This window comes from Strongylocentrotus purpuratus, unplaced genomic scaffold (assembly GCF_000002235.5).
Source record: "Strongylocentrotus purpuratus isolate Spur 01 unplaced genomic scaffold, Spur_5.0 spur5_scaffold_20, whole genome shotgun sequence".
In the NCBI taxonomy this organism is placed as follows: domain Eukaryota; kingdom Metazoa; phylum Echinodermata; class Echinoidea; order Camarodonta; family Strongylocentrotidae; genus Strongylocentrotus; species Strongylocentrotus purpuratus.
In genome coordinates, this window is record NW_022145606.1 from 46,021,295 (window position 1) to 46,040,916 (window position 19,622).

General features: G+C 38.5%; 2 protein-coding genes across 3 annotated transcripts in view; both read right to left on the reverse strand.

Annotated features, from left to right (window-relative positions):
- Positions 1 to 17,147, reverse strand: part of LOC115918893 (zinc finger protein 585A-like) — a 28,759-nt gene extending 11,612 nt beyond the window's left edge. For both annotated transcript variants that reach the window (XR_004065670.1, XM_030993491.1), the window contains exons 1-3: positions 16,951 to 17,147; positions 13,752 to 13,940; positions 11,580 to 12,670 (exon numbers count right to left, since the gene is read on the reverse strand). Coding sequence is in view for 1 of the 2 variants with exons in the window: in XM_030993491.1 (XP_030849351.1) it covers positions 11,580 to 12,670; positions 13,752 to 13,940; positions 16,951 to 16,966 (1,296 nt within the window). In the remaining variant the exon portion in view is untranslated. The remainder of the gene's footprint in view (positions 1 to 11,579; positions 12,671 to 13,751; positions 13,941 to 16,950) is intronic.
- Positions 10,088 to 11,511, reverse strand: LOC115927494 (gastrula zinc finger protein XlCGF52.1-like). Its single transcript, XM_030993492.1, has one exon. The coding sequence runs from the start codon at positions 11,412 to 11,414 to the stop codon at positions 10,200 to 10,202; it is 1,215 nt and encodes a 404-aa protein (XP_030849352.1). The 5' UTR covers positions 11,415 to 11,511; the 3' UTR covers positions 10,088 to 10,199.
- Positions 17,148 to 19,622: the final 2,475 nt, after the last annotated feature.

Sequence of the window (19,622 nt, forward strand, 5' to 3'; positions counted from 1 at the left end):
ATTTTAGGTCACGTTTACGAAGGAACCTTTTATCACACTCTGGGCATGGAAACGGCTTCTGGATATCTTCTGTACGTTCAGTCGTTGCTTCACGACGATCTTCACCATGTTCTTCAGTGGTTCTGGTGGTTCTTGGAGGACGGTCGACCGAGACTTCACATCGAGCTTCTGCAGGGTTGGTGGTGTTAAAATAACCACCCTCCTTAGTCGAAGAGCCTTCTCGTGCCTGTTCCTGACATTCGAGTGTGAGCAGTGAAGTGTTCAAACTACTGATATCTGTCAAAGAAAAGTAATGAATTGATTGTTAATTATTGACCCATGCTTCTATGTGTTAAAGCCCTACTGCAGTACATACATGTATGGCTACTTGCGCCCTCTATACCTGGCTCAAATTAGTTATTTATAGGCAAACAAGTATGAAATGATTTCACCCGAGGTTTAATAATTGAAAGGTCAGAAGATCACATAAGGGCACAATTATATCTCAGTAAACATTTTCATTACAACGAAACCTGAAGAACCATTGAGACAATTTGTACCAAATTTCCAATAAGCCTGAAAGAATGAAGTCCTTAAGTTCTGGGGTTAAAGGTAAAAGTTCCCACCATCATAAGAGAGCAAGAAAAAATTTAAACATTTGTGAACTGATTTAAAACAATCTAGTAGCCAAAAAAAATTGAGAGACGAAACAGGTCCAAAATCACAGAAGGAATCATTTGAGGCTCCTTGAAATGACCTCCAGTGATGAAACTATCACTCTCTCAATGAACTATAATGGCTATAGCTCTTATTGGATTTAAAGGGTGTCAATGGATATGGGGTAAAATACAAAGGGTGGTACTCTCGAAAGCGGACTTACTTTAGTCTATGGTTTAATCCACCGACTAAGCATGGAATGCCAAGTGTCCATATGAAAATATTTTTAAAAAATTGATATGTCGTTAAATTACCATGCAACATAATTATATCATAGTTATATTGTTGTTTATTAATTATGTTATTACATTTCATTTTAATTTAGTGACAGATTAAATTATTCAAAAACATATTCATATGGACACTTGGCATTCCATACTCAGTAGGTGGATTAAAGCACAGACTAAAGCTAGTCCGCTTTGAAGAATAACACCCTAAGAGGTTACAACTTAGTTTGTCTACCTTGCTCTTTTGCAGATTGTGAAGCGATACCAGGCCCAAGAAAGAAGATCTTGTGTTCTTGAGAGCCTATTTTTTCCCAGTCTTCTTGCTTCATGCACTTGATCTGATGACCAGCATTCTCCCACTGCACAGAATGATACCTGGTTTCATCTTCCAGGAGCTTGTCATGCTCTCCTGTAGTGCCTACGGTTGAAGACAAAAAAGGATGTATATTATACAAATAATGAATGGTTATGAGTTCAATAGTGAGAATATTTTCATGAGTTGAAAGATTAACATTCTATTTAACGAGGCGTCAGCCGAGTTGAATAGAATTAACGTTAATCTTTCAACTCATGAAAATATTCGCACTATTGAACGAATGAAAAACATTTATTATTTGTTTTAATACATCGAAGAAGATCTAATAGAACGTTAATCAACAAATTATGCTTTACTCCTTATATTAAAGATAAAGGGGGGGGGGTGGGAGGAGAAAGATTGAGCTGATTCTGGACCACTTTTGGTACAAAAACTTTCTCCCCCGATTTTGTTTAATTTAGATTTAATTTTCTTATTTATATGTCGGTTAGAAAAAAACTACCGTATGTATATTTTTCTCCTACAGTTATAAAGTTATAAAGTTTTGATGACTTATTTCCAAATGCGAATTTACGGACTTACTTATATGAGTTATCCAATTTTTTAATCTCAGAACCATGAATCGGTACGTTCATGCATTCAAACTGGTAGTTTGACATAACCTGGTCGATATACATTTCCGGGTCAACCTACCAAAACATAGCCAATGGCCAATCAGAGCACTCGTTTAATATTGGGTTTATGAATATTCACATATCATAGGGTCAACCCGGTCTGACTCGTAAGTAGCTATTGGACGTTCAAAAAGAAAAAAACGAATATTCATCAACTCAAACCAAGATGGCTGACAACAAATCATGCTGACTACAAAACTTTCTCGGATTAATTATTAATTTAAGATTTAAATGAACAAGCTATCGTACGTCAAAGTAGATATTTCTTTGTTACTTTTAATTTTGAATAAGATTCAGTGTAATATTGCAGCCAAAGTGAATATATGAGGACGTAAAGAGTGAAAAACTTGTTTCATCGCGGTCCGGCTGAACCGAACCATTCCTTCCACACATTCCGCATAGGACGTACTTCAGTAGAGTGTCTGAACAATTTTTCAATTTTCCCTTTTGGATTGTTTTTCACCATCATGGTTGGATAATTGAAAAAATCAACTACTCAGAAGAACACATTTCAAATTTCAAGGCTCACCGAGCGATTTTTTTATCAAAAGATACAGCCCCAAAATAATCTAGGCAATATTCATCCAATTTTTGTCCAGATTCGACAAAAAAGTGGTACATGCCGAGTTATAATATTTGCTCAAAAGCTGCACAGCACGATATGCAAAGCGTGGGGGTAAGGCGTGGGGGTAACTGTAACTGCTTGTGATCCCTTGGGACTAGAGAAAAAATAAGCGATGGAAATATTCCTTACAGCTGGCCCAACTTATCCGTCGGGGGCTCACTTCATAAAATTGGTAAATCTCTCCCTTAGGGGATTATGGAGAAAAACCTGCTCTTTCATATGACACCTCACTTATTGAGTACCGTATCACCTTCAGACAAAATCAGGATCATGAGCAGTATTGGTTTGAATTTGGGTAATAAAAACATTAACCAATTTTGCATGAGTGCGCAATGCACATGGACTGCAATCATTTTGCCTTCGGCGTAGACTAGAAGGGATGAGATTGATTTAGATGACTCCGGCAGCAAGAGTTTAACACGGCTTGCAAGATTTTCAACATGGATGTCGATTTTTACCCATAATTTCCTTAAAAGGGACCATTAAACGGATTATTTCAATCAAGTTAGTAAGTGGAACCGATGTATTATAGCCTAGGCCTAATTTACATTTGGATATACACGAGGTAAAATGACATTTTGGGGGATTTTGGGGGCAAAACGCTACGACCTGAAATGGCCGTGGCGTTATCAAGGGAATGTGTATAGACGGTTTCCGTCTCTAAAGAGAGAGCCGGCCGACCCTACCCCAATAGGAGGCTAACGAACGAAAGAGACGGGAAATTTGGTCTAGACTTGTGTCATACTATTACTAATATAGTACAGCATGGACCTCAGCTTGGCCTATAATTCCTACTCCTAGCGTTCTCGTGAAATGAGCCACTGCAGCTGCACTGATCATCGAGTGTGCGCACACAACACACACACACTTGCACTTGCGCCAGTTGCATGTAAAGTATATCCAGAGACTTGTCTCCCAAGTCCCTGGTCTATCCACAGGGTTGGAATCCCCGTGACACACATAGGCATTGCACGCAATGAATCGCTACGTACGATTACACAGGTAAACAGAGAATGAGCAGTACTGACTGTGGCTTATTTCACGAGAAATGCCTGGACCTAGTATACTCACACTCTCTGGTCGTCATTGTGCTGCTTACTCCTGCATTCCATTAAAAATGAAATTAGTCATGCAGCTGCAGCTGCTTTTTGGCTCTCGATCTCAAAATCTCGGCTCAACCGTCTCGATCTCAAGTGAAGAAACAAAATAATAACACAACGGTGTCTCTTAAGAAGCAAAAATGATTTTGGAAAAAAAAAAAACCTGACTTCAGACTGAAATAACGAAAAAAAGAAAGAAAGAAACAACGAAACAAACAAACAAAGAGAGGAATTCAGAGATAGAGAGAGAGAGAGAGAGAGAGAGAGAGAGTGAGAAACAAAAGGAAAGAATGAAGAAGAAAAAAGAAGGAAGAAATGAAAAAAAGGAAAATAATAATGAAAGCAATACAAATGTTAGACAATGTGCGACACAACCCCCTTTGGAGCCAAGTGGTATAGATATCGTAAAAACATCCTGAAAATGGTATCTCTCCCCCTCCCCTCTTATTGGAGGCCTAATATTTCCTGGTATTTATTTCCATAAATTTATACAACAAGGACATTTTCTTATAGTTGACGAATAAAATAAGTCAACCAAATCACACACATAGATTTACATTAATTGTTGCATATAGGCGTCACTTGCCAATCATGGGACCCCCCCCCCCCCCCCCCACACACACACACACACACACTCAGTGATATTTAGGGTAGCATATCTATGCGTGTTCCCGGCAGCGTAATTCTTTTTCCCACTTGAGCTCCGGACCCCCAGTATGAATCGGAGCTCAGCATGTCACTGAGTGATTTCAAGTACGGTGTTCGGTGTTGGTGTTGGTGTTGAGAGCTTGGAAAGGCTGCTGAACCGAGCTCCAACACCGACGGTCAGTTTAGAAGAACGATACCGATCACGCGCGCGCGCGTGCGTGCTCGTTATCGATAGCTCAACACCAGCCTCAGCGCCGAGTGACGTCCTACTTTACAGGCGAAAAGTCTTGCGATAAAAGCATAATCCATTCAGAAATTCCAATAAATAACACCATGTCGAATATCAAATGTAAAGTCATATTAAAAAATCAATAGATAAAATATAATTTCTCTTGAAATACATATGCAGCTCCCAGGATTTACTTCTGTTTTGACTTTAAAATGGATTTTTACCTTGGCATGATCGTGAGATTCGTGCCAGATATCCGCATAGTTACCTGCATAGTTACTGCAACACCAACACCAACACCGAAGTTGAAATCATGAATTTCCCAATCCCTAGGGGCTGGTGTTGGTGAATGGGAAAATTACACGTAAATCGTCAACACCAACTGTAATACTCGGTTCAGCAGACGCCATTCAACACCAGCCCTCAACACAGACTGCCGGAAATGCGTCATATTTCCAGAGGTCAATCCCAACACCAGCCTGATTTCAAGTTCGGTGTTGTGGCTGGTGTTGGTGTTCTCACAACACCAACACCAGCTTTCAACACCGAACTTGAAATCACTCAATGCAAGCTTCATGTGTGCTAAAGATGCGAAATCCGAACAGTGCGAAGCTCTAGGCTTCACACACGTACACACAACGCCTTGCCTATACAAGAAGTTACCAGCCGGTAACTTCTTGGCCTTCTTTGGCCTTCTTTGGCCTCTACCTTTAGCAAATGTATTACAGATCAACTTATCAAATTGCTGTGAAAAGCTGTTACTTAGCACTAAGTTACAATTACTCTATCAATCAAGGATATAGGCCTTTCTCGTCACCGAAGCCACTATATAGGGACTCATTTCTAAAGATTTTACGGTTGATAATTTATTATATATCTATATACACCTCTAAAAGGCTCTAATAATATCAGTTTTACTTGTTACTTCTTTTATTGCAGGAATTCTTACATGAGAACATCACAGTAATTTCTTAAGCTGATATTATTAGAGCATTTTAGAGGTGTATATATAACATATATACACATTTTGATTAAATAGCTTCTAAAGTGATACAAATCATTTGTTTTGTCATAAATTGCATCAGTATACTCACATAGCACAATATATGTGAATAACTTAGGCTTGACCAGCTATAATTAGCAAGGCAGCCATCTTGGAAAAAATTGCAAAATAGTAAATCATGTAGTAACGCCCCGCCTCTTCCGGACAAGAAACACGTATTTTTGTTATTTGGCCTTAATAGGAGCATTTTTTGCCTTCTGCTGACATACAAGGAATGAGAAAGTTCTCAATCTTTAATGTAGATAATTATGATATGATGAGAAATGTAGGGGAAATTAATCATTTATCCGACAGAACCGCAAATAAATTAAGCCACTAATCCCCCAAGAAAGATTGTAATCGATCAATACATATAGCTGTTAAAAATGTATATTGTTAGTGTCTATTATCTTAGGATTACAAGTAAAATAGAAATACAGAAATAAATTGTTAACATACTTTACACAATTTGTTTTAAAAAATTGTAAATTATAAAAGATAACCGTTGTATTTAACTTAATTTCTATTGACCTTGTATTGATTATTAAAAGATTCACTGTTAATTTTATTAAGTATAGATAAACTTGATACCATAGATTCTTTGCATAAGTGACATTGTAATACATAATTATCTGTTAAAAATGTATATCATTATTTTCTAATATCTTAGGATTACAGGTAAAATAGAAATACACGAATAAGTTGTTAACATACTCAACTCAAATGTTAAACATTTGTGAATTTTAAAAGATAACCGTTCTATTTAATTTCATTTCTGTTCACCTTGTATCGATTATTATAACATTCACTGTTTTCAAAAAATGATTTTAAAAGTATTATGGGAATTGATACCTGTGTCTCCTCCTATTTGTGACATTAATAGCTCATCGAGTTTATTAATAAAATTGTTGGAGAATGGTACTCCTTCGTCCGGAAGTGAAAACCATTAAAGATATATTTGTAAAATAATAACAATGACCAGATTTAGCTGTGAAAAGGAGATTTTTTTTTTTACCTATTTAGTTCTTATGCATCAATACTACATTTATTAATGCAAAGTTCAAAGTAAAATACCCAATTTCCAGGGTTTCAGAACTTACATTGACTATACTAAAGATCTTGAATATCGTATTGCAAAAAAGAAAACAAGTTGCCCTTGCACTTAAAAATAATGGAAGTTTATTTTATATTTTGGAAGAAGGTACATATGTGCATGTAATTGCCTGCATCTTAGTGTAAATTTACTTTTTGTGAGGTTTTGATCTACGTTGTACTGCTTTTTTGTAATCTATTTATAATTACTTGTAAACATCGTGATAAGATTGTTTAAAAAAAACACATGAAGAAAATAATAATAATAAAAATGACGGGATATTTCTATGAGCCATTACAAGAGACCTAAGATACAGATTAATGATTATATTTTTTCCAATCAGATCGGCTTACGAACATATTCAAATGTATGGATGTAACTTTCCTGGGAACCATAGCCTCCCGATTTTCTTGCGATGTCATTTATTTTACGTAAACATTGTTTTGCATACCATTCTTTCCCAGGGGAGGGGGGCCTGCCCCCCCCCCCCCCCCCCCTGGATCCGCCACTGCGTCCCATCATAGAAGCGCGTGTTAATTCTACAACACACATGTCAGTGGAATGTCCAAGAAGTTAGACTTATTACGGTTTCGAGAAACTCGCACCCAGGACGTCTAATAACTCGACACTTCCCTTCAACTTCTCACTCTATAATTGCTAGTACGTCACTCTTCTCTCTACTTTTCCAGTTCCAATATACTTTGCGATCTTCCGTTTTCTTCGTCTGGGGTGTTTCACATAGATCCTAAGTTGAACTTAACAACTATGGAAAGCCGTTAGCATCTTTGAAAAATATTTTGTAAAAGTTATTTTAAAAGGCATACAATGTTGATTCAAATCATTCATATTTTCTATTACCAAGGAGATTTTATGTTCTTGATGAGGAATTTCTGAAAAATCTAAAATACTTGAATTTTTCCTTTGAGTCCAACTTAGAGTTAGGTTCGACTTAGAGTTAAGTTCGACTTAGCATATTTGTGAAACACCCCCAGGACGTGACGTCTACCAACTCGACACTTCCCTTCAACTTCTCACTCGATTGTTGCGAGTAGGCCTACATCGCTCTACTTTCTTCTAATTTCCAGTGCCAATACTTGCGATCTTCCTTTTCTGCGTATGGGGGCAGGGTGTTTCACAAAGATCCTAAGTTGAACTTAACAACTATGGAAAGCCGTTAGCATCTTTGAAAATATTTTGTAAAAGTTATTTCAAATCTGTCATATTTTCTATAATCAAGGAGATTTCATGTTCTTGATGAGGAATTTTTTTGAAAAATCCAAATACTAGAATTTTTGCTTTTGAATATATGTTATTTTAAGGCTACAAATGGCTCTCCATAAGTTCGACTTAGGGTCTTTGTGAAACACCCCTGGTACCATAACTCTGTTCCTGACGCACAAACAGTCTGCTCATATGGAGACAAACATTCACCGTAAAGCAATTATATTCTAAACATGTTTTTATTGCAATATACATACATATAAACCTTGTACATTTGAAGTTACAAAAAAGGGGAACAAAACTCCCCGACTACAAAAGACGGTAGGTACCTTCATATTAATGATCAAAATATATATATACAGGTATACATATTTTTTGTTTTACTCCGAACAAATTACTTTACGATAAAAAATAGTTGGTCGAAAACAATGACAAGCTCCTAAAGTCTCCAATTTATTATATTTTGACAATTTAGACAGTGATATTTATTAAAGTGACTTGGTAACATTGTTTAGATGGGAGAAAATGGTGCTAAGGTAGTCGTTTCAAATGCTATTGGTACCATTTAAGATAATATAACCTGATGAAATAATAAACTGATAGTTTGAGTAAAAACTGATCATTATTAATTTTGCCGTGAAACCGCCTACTAATTGATATATATCGCGCACATGTCGCGTAGTCCCATACACATCTTTCTGTGTACAGTGCTTGTAACTTTACCAAGACTGGGCCAAAGTTCTTATCATTTTGATGACTCCAGAACCTTGCAGTACACACCAATACTTTTATGCTAAATGATCAACCTTTTCTGATCGATTCCACGACATTTCTTTCACAATGCAATCGTATGACCAGAACTGGTCTTTATCTTTAATTTCCAGATTATATTAACAGATAACAATGAAATATATAATCCCTGAGTTACATGCATGTATATTCAAATGAATCTGAGTATATTTCAAAAAGTAAAAATGTAAAAGAATGGTAGCACAAAATGATACAAACACCTACACACTGTAGTTTGCATGAAAACATGTGTTCCTAAATCCTACCTTCCTAATTTAACATCTAAGAATTTATAAAAAATGGCAAAACTTGAGGTAACTTTGGCGACGAGCGAATACAATATTGCAAGTAAGAGGATACCATAACTCATTTCTAATCTAAAGAAGACCCTGATTAAATTTTTTAGTTAAGAACATAATGAAAAAAAGATATTTTATGGCTCACAGCTTTTATATTTTTCCAATAATACTGTGACATGATTTGTATTGAGTTTATGCTTGATATAAGTAAACTGTCTAGAGAAATGCCTAAACAAAAAATGGTCCTCAATCTCATGGGTCTGGAAATACAGACTGTTCGATCTTTGGTAACTTTTCTATGGTAGACCGATGTACATACTTCTACAAATAATGTTTATTATATTTACAAGGCATTAACACTTTATAAGAATATAATGCTTTTATATTAACACATTGCCAACGGGAACCGGATAACTCCCGTATTAAGTCTATGGCAATGAGAGAATTTAGATGTCAACTGGTTAACACCCAAAAGAACTGATCGGCGAAATGAGAGCTTGAAGATCAAGAAGTAATTGTGAAAATAAATTTCCAGTTTTCATTTTCTTTGCTGCCCATAGACCAGCTTAAAGTTGCCTTGAGATCAGATGGCGTTCTAAAAAGATATGACAGGTTTGGAGTCGCAACAAGTCTGTTGAAGGGAAGTTGCAAAAACAGTTTTGTGAAACACTCAGCAGACAAGTCGAACAAAAGCATTGGGATGAAATTGATCTTGTACTTATGACGGCTTCATGAAACAAGCCCCTGGGGGTGTTTCACAAAGGCCCCAAGTCGAACTTAACTCTAAGTTGGACTTAAAATTCATGGACAGCCATTCGTAGCCTTAGAATGAAATATATTCAAAAACAAAAACTCAAGTATTTTAGACTTTTCATAAATTCCACATCAAGAACATGAAATCTCCTTGACAATAGAAAGTACGATTCAACGTTATATGCCTTCTAAAATAACTTTTACAAAATATTTTCAAACATGCTAACAGCTTTCCATAATTGTTAAGTCCAACTTGGGATCTTTGTGAAACACCCCCTGGTTCAAATCTGGACTAGATTCCGTCAATGCATCCCTTTCATATGATTCTTAAGACTGCACTTGCAAGGAAATCTCTCTGTACGTTTGGGACACTGATGCGGCTGTGCACTGGCTTGTCTCGTTAAATGCCTCCTAAGTTCCGTCTTTGAGACAAAACCTTTATCGCAATGTTGGCACCAAAACTGGTTCCAATCTGGAATAGATTTCGTCAATGCATCATTTTTATATGATTCTTAAGGCTGCACTTATAAGGAAAGGTCTCTGTACATTTAGGACACGGATGTGGCTGTGCACTCGCTTGTTTCGTTAAATGCCTCCTAAGTTCCGTCTTTGAAACAAAACCTTTATCGCAATGTTGGCACCAGAACGGTCGCTCCCCGGTGTGCGTCATCATGTGTTCATTAAGAGCCTGCTTCCTTCCCAGCATTCTGCCACAAATGGAACACTGAAAGGACTTCTCACCTGTGTGTTTCTTACGATGCCTTGCAAGGTTATGCCCAGAGTTGAATCTCATGCTGCAGTCGGGGCAGTGGTGAGGTTTCTCCAGCGAGTGGATCTTCATGTGGTTATTGAGGATGTTCTTCAGATGGAACCTCGCATCACACTCGGGACAATGGAAAGGCTTTTCACCCCTGTGGACTCTTTGGTGGTACCGCAGGGAAGCTTTCGACTTAAATCGCTTTCCACATTCCCCACACTCAGGTAACTTTCCCTCTGAGTGGATCATCCATCTATGAGCAAGAAGACCTTGCTTTGAAGAATAGGTTTTATCACAATCGGAGCACTGGTTACGCTCAACATTCGGCCTTTTCGGGTGTATTCTCAAAGCGTGTTCACGTAGACTGCCCATTGTAGCAAATTTCTCATCACACCTTTTGCATTTGTGTGGATCAGTGTCTTCACCATGTACTCTCAAAATGTGATCCTCGAGGGAACCCTTTGTGAGGAATTTCCGACTGCATTCGGAACACTCATACAGACATTTTTCGGGGTGGAATTTCACGATGTGGGCATCGCAACTCCATTTAGCAGTGAACTTGACATCACACAAGGAACAAGAAAAAGCCTTGACACCGGTATGTACTGTAAGCTTATGTCTCTCAAGGTTACCGGCTATGCTAAATGCTTTGTCGCATTGTGAGCATTTATAATTCTTTTCACCAGTGTGAGTCCTCATGTGAACAGCCAGCCTTGCCCTCTTTGGAAATTTCTTACCACATTCCGGACACGCAAACCGTTTTTCTCTGGTATGCGTTTGTTTGTGTTGCAAAAGGATGGCCTTCGTCTTAAAACTTTCATTACATACAGCACACAAGTGAGACTTCTTTTCTGTATGGCCCCTTATGTGCTGGGCAAGACGACCCTTTGACGTGAAAACCTTATCACACGTACCACACATAAACTTTTCTGTATGACTCCTCATGTGCTGCGCAAAACGAGCCTCTGACGTGAATACCTCATCACACTTACCACACCGAAGCTTTTTCGTCTGGTGATACAGGAAATGTTTTGAGAGCTCTGATTTTTTGTAATATTTCTCAGGACACTTGGTACACGAAAACGTTTCTTCCCCACTTTGCGCTTGAACCTGTTGCGCGAGATCGGACTTGGTGAGTAACTTGGTGCACGAAAACGTTTCTTCGCCTCTTTGCGCTCGAACCTGTTGCGCAAGATCAGACTTGGTGAGTAACCCCCTGAGGAAGTGAGGGAACCTATGCGGCTTTCCATTGTGGATTCTCATGTGCACACTGACGTAACACTTCTGACTGAATGTCTTATTACAGACGGGACACTGATGTTTCTCTCCTTTAAGCATCTCTCCTGTACGCATCTCTCCTTTCTGCATCTCTCCTTTAAGCATCTCTCCTTTATGCAATCGCCTATGTACAGTAAGGCAACTCTTTGAACGAAACTTTTTACCACACTCCGAACATTGAAACGGCCTTTCGTTGGTGTGTGTTCTTTCATGTATAATGAGGTCACTTCTTGAAAAGAACCTCTTACTACAATAACCACACTTGTGCTCCCCTACCCCACCATGCTTGTGCTTCACATGGCTTGTAAGCTCATTGTTTACGATAAATCTCTTCGGACATTGACGGCACTGAAATGGCTTCTCATCATTGTGCCTTCGCATGTGTACTGTGAGGGTACTCTTTCTCAAGAACCCGAAGCTACACACTGAACAAACATGGGGCTTTTCGCCTGTGTGTAATTTCATGTGCTTCCTGAGGACACACTTGGAATGAAACTTCTTCTCACACTCCTCACACGGGTGAAGATCCTCCCCAGTGTGGTACTTCATGTGCAATTTTAGGTCATGTTTACGAATGTACCTTTTATGGCACTCGGGGCATGGAAACGGCTTCTGGATATCTTCTGTACGTTCAGTCGTTGCTTCACGATGATCTTCACCATGTTCTTCAGTGGCTCTGGTGGTTCTTGGAGGACGGTCGACCGAGACTTCACATCGAGCTTCTGCAGGGTTGGTGGTGTTAGAATAACCACCCTCCTCAGTCAAAGAGCCTTCTTGTGCCTGTTCCTGACATTCGAGGGCGAGCAGTGGAGTGTTCAAACTACTGATGTTAGAATAACCACCCTCCTCAGTCAAAGAGCCTAATCGTGCCTGTTCCTGACATTCGAGTGTGAGCACTGGAGTGTCCAAACTACTGATGACATCTGTCACAGAAAAGTAATGAATTGATTGTTAATTATTGATCAGTGTTTCTATGTGTTAAAGGCCCTACTGCACTACTTATAGCTACTTGCGCCCTCTATGTAGCAAACAATGCCTAATCGGTGCCTGTTGGTCCACCATGATCCTCTTTATCTGTTGGTAATTGAGAGCTGATTTGATGAGATAACCACCTGTCAGTGACTTTGCAGGGAGGTCTAATCCCCCTGGCCAAACTACTGTAGTACATACAGGCTTTAAAGAATCAAATTTCTGTATCCATCTATTCACAATGATCACCTGCAAATTGCTGAGGCAGATTCAACCAAGCTTGGCTCAAATTTAATATTTATAAGCAAACAAGTATGAAATGATTTCACTTGAGGTTTAATAGATGAAAAGTCTAAGGTCACAAGAGTGCACAATTGCATCTCAGTAAACATTTCATTACAACGAAACCTGAAGAACCAATGAGACAATTTGTACCAAATTTACAGTAAGCCTGAAAGAATGAAGTCCTTAAATTCTGGGGTTAAAGGTCAAAGTTCCCACTGTCATAAGAGTCTGAGTAAGAACAAAATGTGACCATTTGTGATCTTATTTCAAACAATCTAGTTGTCAACAAACAGGTTCAAAATCACAGAAGGAACCAAATGACCTCTAGTAATGAAACTATCTCTCTCTATGAACCATAATGGCTATAGCTCTTATTGGATTTAAAGGGTGTTATTGGATATGGGGTAAAATACAAAGGGTGGTATTCTTGAAAGCGTACTAACTTTAGTCTATGGTTTAATCCACCGACTAAGCATGGAATGCCAAGTGTCCATATGAATATATTTTTGAAAAATTTGATATGCCGCTAAATTACCATGACAACATAATTATATCATACTAGTTATATTGTTGTTTATTAGTTATGTTATTACATTTCATTTTAATTTAGTGACAGATTAAATTGTTCAAAAACATCTTCATATGGACACTTGGCATTCCATACTCAGTCAGGGATTAAACTACGTACTAAAGTTAGTTCGCTTTGAAGAATACCACCCAAAGAGGTTACAATTTAGTTTTTTTGTTTACTTTGCTCTATTGCAGATTGTGAAGCATGGCTCATACCAGGCCCAGGAAATAAGTTCTTGTCTTCTTGAGAGCCTGTTTCTTCCCAGTCTTCTTGCTTCATGCACTTGATCTGATGACCAGCATCCTCCCACTGCACCGAATGATACCTGTCTTCATCTTCCAGGAGCGTTTGATGCTCTCCTGTAGTGCCTACGGGTGAAGACAAAAAAGGACGCATATCAATAATTACAATTACTTTAAAGGTAAAGACCAGTTCTGGTCATGCGATTGCATTGTGAAAGAAACGGTGTAGAATCGATCAGAAAAGGTTGATCATCTAGCATATAAGTATTGGTGTGCACTGCAAGGTTCTGGAATCATCAAAATGATAAGAAATTTGGCCCAGTCTTGGTAAAGTTACAAGCACTGTAAGATGTATATGGGACTACCCGATATCTTTCCAGTCTGGATAGATATTATTCCAATCACCTCGATTAAATTATGGCAAAAACTGTACTTTGCATTAAAAATGTTTGTTATAATAAGAATGTTAATCTGCATCTGCACAGTTCAACTTTAGTTGATGCAGTTAAAATGATTGAGTATCCCATTTGGCTTTTCATATTCAAGTCGTTCGTAAAGTATCTTGATAATCAGACAGGCGTTTGGATTGTGAAAGTCATGGGATTCCTGACTGACCTAAAGGTTTATAATTATGGTTGCAGTATGAGCCAAAAATATTAAAACATGAATTGAATTACATACAAATTATAATCATTTCAAAGAAAAGGAGAGTAAACAGGAATTAAATTTCCTAAACATATTAGCGCGCACCTGTGTGAAGTTAATATCTATCGTAATGTCTCAGATCCCCATGATCATTACGGTAGATAACTTCACACAAGAAGAGCCCTTGTAGGCGCCAATTTAGGAAAATGAGGCTGCAATTCGCTTAGATTCGCTTTTTCCCCAAGTTTTGGGGGGGCATTGCTCTTAGTCGCTTGAAATTAGGGGCGCATTTAATGATGAGAGGAAAAGGGGGCACTTATCAAAAAAGAAAAGGAGCATGTGTCAAAGTATAAAGAGTAATTATCAGAGGTGAAAAATAGGGCACTTCTTACAACTTCAAAAAGAGGCACTCACAAGGGATGAAAAAAGTCATTCAGGAGAATAGAAATGGGCATTTGTCGACGGAAAAGGGGCCCCCATCAAATTTTTATATGGGACTACCCGATATCTTTCCAGTCTGGATAGATATTATTCCAATCACCTCGATTAAATTATGGCAAAAACTGTACTTTGCATTAAAAATGTTTGTTATAATAAGAATGTTAATCTGCATCTGCACAGTTCAACTTTAGTTGATGCAGTTAAAATGATTGAGTATCCCATTTGGCTTTTCATATTCAAGTCGTTCGTAAAGTATCTTGATAATCAGACAGGCGTTTGGATTGTGAAAGTCATGGGATTCCTGACTGACCTAAAGGTTTATAATTATGGTTGCAGTATGAGCCAAAAATATTAAAACATGAATTGAATTACATACAAATTATAATCATTTCAAAGAAAAGGAGAGTAAACAGGAATTAAATTTCCTAAACATATTAGCGCGCACCTGTGTGAAGTTAATATCTATCGTAATGTCTCAGATCCCCATGATCATTACGGTAGATAACTTCACACAAGAAGAGCCCTTGTAGGCGCCAATTTAGGAAAATGAGGCTGCAATTCGCTTAGATCACATGAACGTATGCGCACAGGAGCGGCCGAGCAACTTCCAAAGTGGGGGGGCATCAAGAAAACAGGGCACTTTCTGGAACATTGGTATATTGGGGTATATAGACATTGGTATATACCCCTACATTGTGATTACATTATCAGGGATGATTTCAATATTTGTTTCACTTTATACACCATACAAAATATTGCTTAAGCATCACACTTTGCAACTGGGTGTGATGGTTTGTAAATTTATTTGCGAGCGAGCGAGGAAAAGTTTAAGATTTGTTAGAAAAATTACAACTTATAAAGAGGGAAAAACCCAATCCTCATGGGGTTATAAGCAAAGAAAAGACCTTTGATAAGTAACATAAGTATATCATCTATAAATGCGTGCGAGCGTAGCAAACAAGTTTTGGGGGGGCATTGCTCTTAGTCGCTTGAAATTAGGGGCGCATTTAATGATGAGAGGAAAAGGGGGCACTTATCAAAAAAGAAAAGGAGCATGTGTCAAAGTATAAAGAGTAATTATCAGAGGTGAAAAATAGGGCACTTCTTACAACTTCAAAAAGAGGCACTCACAAGGGATGAAAAAAGTCATTCAGGAGAATAGAAATGGGCATTTGTCGACGGAAAAGGGGCCCCCATCAAATTTTGATAGGGGCATTTATGAAAAGGGGATAGGCCCCTTATTAGAAAGGAAAAGGGGCACGTATCATTGTTAAAAGGGAAATTATCAGAGGTGAAAAGAGGCACTTATCGCACCTAAAAATGGGCAACGACCAGATATGAAAAGGGGCACTTATGTGAATGAAAAAGGGGCACTTATAATAAAGGAAAATGTGCATTTGTTGAAAGAAAATGGGCTCCGATCAGATGATAAAGGGGCATTTATCAAAGGTGAAGCGGGCACTTATCTGAAGTGAAAAGGATTAACTTCTCGTACCTGAAAAGGGTCATTTACCGGAGATGAAAAGGGGCATTTATGAGAAGGGGAAGGGGCACTTTGTATTAGGAAACGGGGCACTTATTAGAAAGGTAAAGGGGCACATGTGAAAATATATGGAGCGCTTATCCAAGTTAAAATGGGGGTAGTCATTAAAGGGGAAGGGGCACCTCTTACAAAGGAAAAAAGGGCCTTGTCAAAGAAGAGGCACCTCTAAGATTTGAAAAGGGCAATTATAAAAAGGTGAAGGGGGCACTTATCATAAGTGAAAAAGGGCACTTCTCGCACCTGAAAAGGAGCACTTACTGTAGAGATTAAGAAGGGCATTTAATGTGAGAATGGAAAATGGACACTTTTTGCAAGGAAAATGGGCACTTAACTGTAAAGTCTATCGGGAGCTGAGGTGGGATCTATAGCATCTCACATAGCATAGGCATTGCACGCAATGTTCGTACGTACGCGCACACACAGGTCAACAGAGAATGAGCAGTGGGCCTAGCTAGATCGATCTCCTGTGGCTTATTTCACGAGAATACCTGGACCAATAATACTCACACTCTCTAGTCGTCATTGCCCTTCTTTGAATATCTTCGTAGAGGTTTTGCTTAACTTCTGCATTCCGTCCAAAACTAGGCAATTACTCGTAAAGCAGCTGCACTCCACTCTCGATTCGATTCAAGTGAGAAAGAGAAGAAAAAAATAACTTAACGGTGTCTTTGAATTGAATAAGCAAAATGATTTTGGAAAAAATAACACCTGACTTCAAACTGAAATAGAGAAAGAAACAAAAAAGAAACAAAGAGAGGAATTCAGTAAGAAAGAGAGAGAGACATTTTTTTATGGTCTATAAAAAGAAGACTTACATGTTCAGTTATCTTTGCCTTCTCTTTAAGTAGATTATATTATTCTTCTTCTTCTATTTTTCTTCTTCCTTGGTTGCTTCATTACATTTCACTCTCTATAATTAACCCCTTCATTTTCTTTTCCTTTTATGTTCTCCGACAGGCGCGGATCCACGGGGGGGGGGGGGGGGGCCGACGGGCCCGGCCCCCCTCCCCCCTTGGGGTCAAATACGCAAACAAAATTATGCATACTACCCCCCCCCCCCCCCCCCCACTGAGCGAGATATCGAAAGGCTCGATTTTCACATTTTCGGGGTCATATACCAAAAAAAAAAGTGATGCTCCACTACCCCCCCCCCCCCCCCCCTCCCCCCCACTGAGCGAGATTTTGGTCGGCACGATTTTCACATTTTTTAGGTCAAATACGAGAAAAAAATTATGATCAAAACGAAAAACGAAACCGAGAATTTTTATCATAGCTTAATCACAATTAGGATTAATAAATGACACATAATGTGTAAAGCTTATAGATCCCCCTCTTTCATTTGATGCAACTCATAAAGTGCATATTTCACGCACGAGTGATTCAAAACAATTTGAAGAGAGGAAACCAAAACATCATTTGGCGGGCGATATCTGAATTTTAAAGAGAAAATCACATTTCTAGAAAGTTCAATTTCTGGCCTTTCATATGACACCTCAATCAGGAAAAATGAGCTAGGAATAACAAAGTTCAGTTTGTTTAAAGTAATGATTGCATTTCCATAATTTGATCAAACGAGTTCGTTTTCACTGGCTGCCTGCCGTAGCATCAAACGGAGTTGACAAAAGACTTAAATCCGTTTCGTTGACGATCAGCCATGCTAGTTCTCGGTTTCGTTTTTTTTCTGGGACGCACTGTATATATACAGTGCATACACACACACATACGAAAAATCCAATAAATTAATTTACATTAAAATACCTTTTAATTAGAACAGTTGTCAAGATAGATTTATAAGCCAAAATTTCCATATTCAACAAAATTTGTAATCTTCTTTTAACTACATGTATCTCAAATACATTGCAAAATTACAGGAAGTTATGACAGTGGGTGGGGAGGGAGGGGGGGGGGGGCAGTAGAATGCATATCAAAACAGATATCGGGAATTGAACATAAAGGCCCGAATTCACAAAGGAGGTTTGAGCTCAGACCAAATTTCGTACGTCATATGACGCGTTTTACGCATTTTTTTCAAACCTGGTTTGTAAAGAACAAAAGGAGGTTTGGCGAAACAAAAGGAGGTTTGAGCTCAAACCTTGGTCTGAGCTCAAACCTTGCTTTGTGAATTCGGGCCAAAATGAATGAAGAGAGAATGTCGGCGAGGAGCCGCAGTTGTTCCAAAATGTTGATCTTTTTTTTATGGGAAGCAGATCCTATTGGAAACATGTTGGTGTTTCAAAATGTTAAGCCCACAGCCCCCTAAAGATTTTCTTCAAGAATCGCGCCTGATTTCCGAAGTGAAGCAGTGATTTCGAATTCAGGGGCCGTCTTTTAAAGCCCCATTGCACCATTTGTAGCTGCTTGCTCCCTCTATATAGAAGACAATACCTTAGCGGTGCCCGTAATTGGTCCCCCGTGATTACTTTTTTCTTATGTTAATTGAGAGCTGAGTTGATGATAACCACCTGTCAGCAGGCGCGTACGCAGGGGGGGGGGGGGGGTGGGGTTAAACCCCCCTGATCATGTATTCACAATCATGATAATTTCGGGGTATATAGTGCCAATGTCTAAAATGTGTATATTTTCGCATTGATTTGAGGTTTCTCTTTTTGGGGTGCGGGGGTCTCCTTCTTATGGTTTGTGTCCACCCCCCCCCCCACACTTTGGAACAGGCTACACCGCCCCTGGCTGACGCAGTCCGATGCCAGGCAAGTGACGCCTTTTGTGCAACAGTGTAATTCTATATGTGTGATTGGTTGATTTATTTTATTCGTCAACTATGAGAAAATGTCCTTAGTTGACCATGGACCTATTACGTATTAAGTCCATGAGTTGACGAACAAAATACATGTTTATGGAAATAATAGGCCTACAAGAGGGGGGGGGGGGTCACTTTTTCAGGATAGTTTTACGATATCCTGAAGATGTATTATACATAATTTATTATTATTATTATTTGAAAGCCAAGAGATATACCTCTTGGCTTTCAAATAATAATAATAATAAATTATATTTCTATAGCGCATTATACAAGGTATGTCTCTATGCGCTTTACATTGTATTACAAGCTTTAATTACATGCATCTACTATTGAACTATCCTCAAACAAAAATTCTGCCAAGATCTACTAAAAAGAGGGTTGTGTCGCCAATGTCTCACTTGATAACCATTAGCATTTGTAT

Excerpts from the sequence above, each read along its gene's own strand:
- LOC115927494 (XM_030993492.1), bottom strand. The coding sequence starts at position 11,414 with ATGAGGAGTCATACAGAAAAGTTTATGTGTGGTACGTGTGATAAGGTT.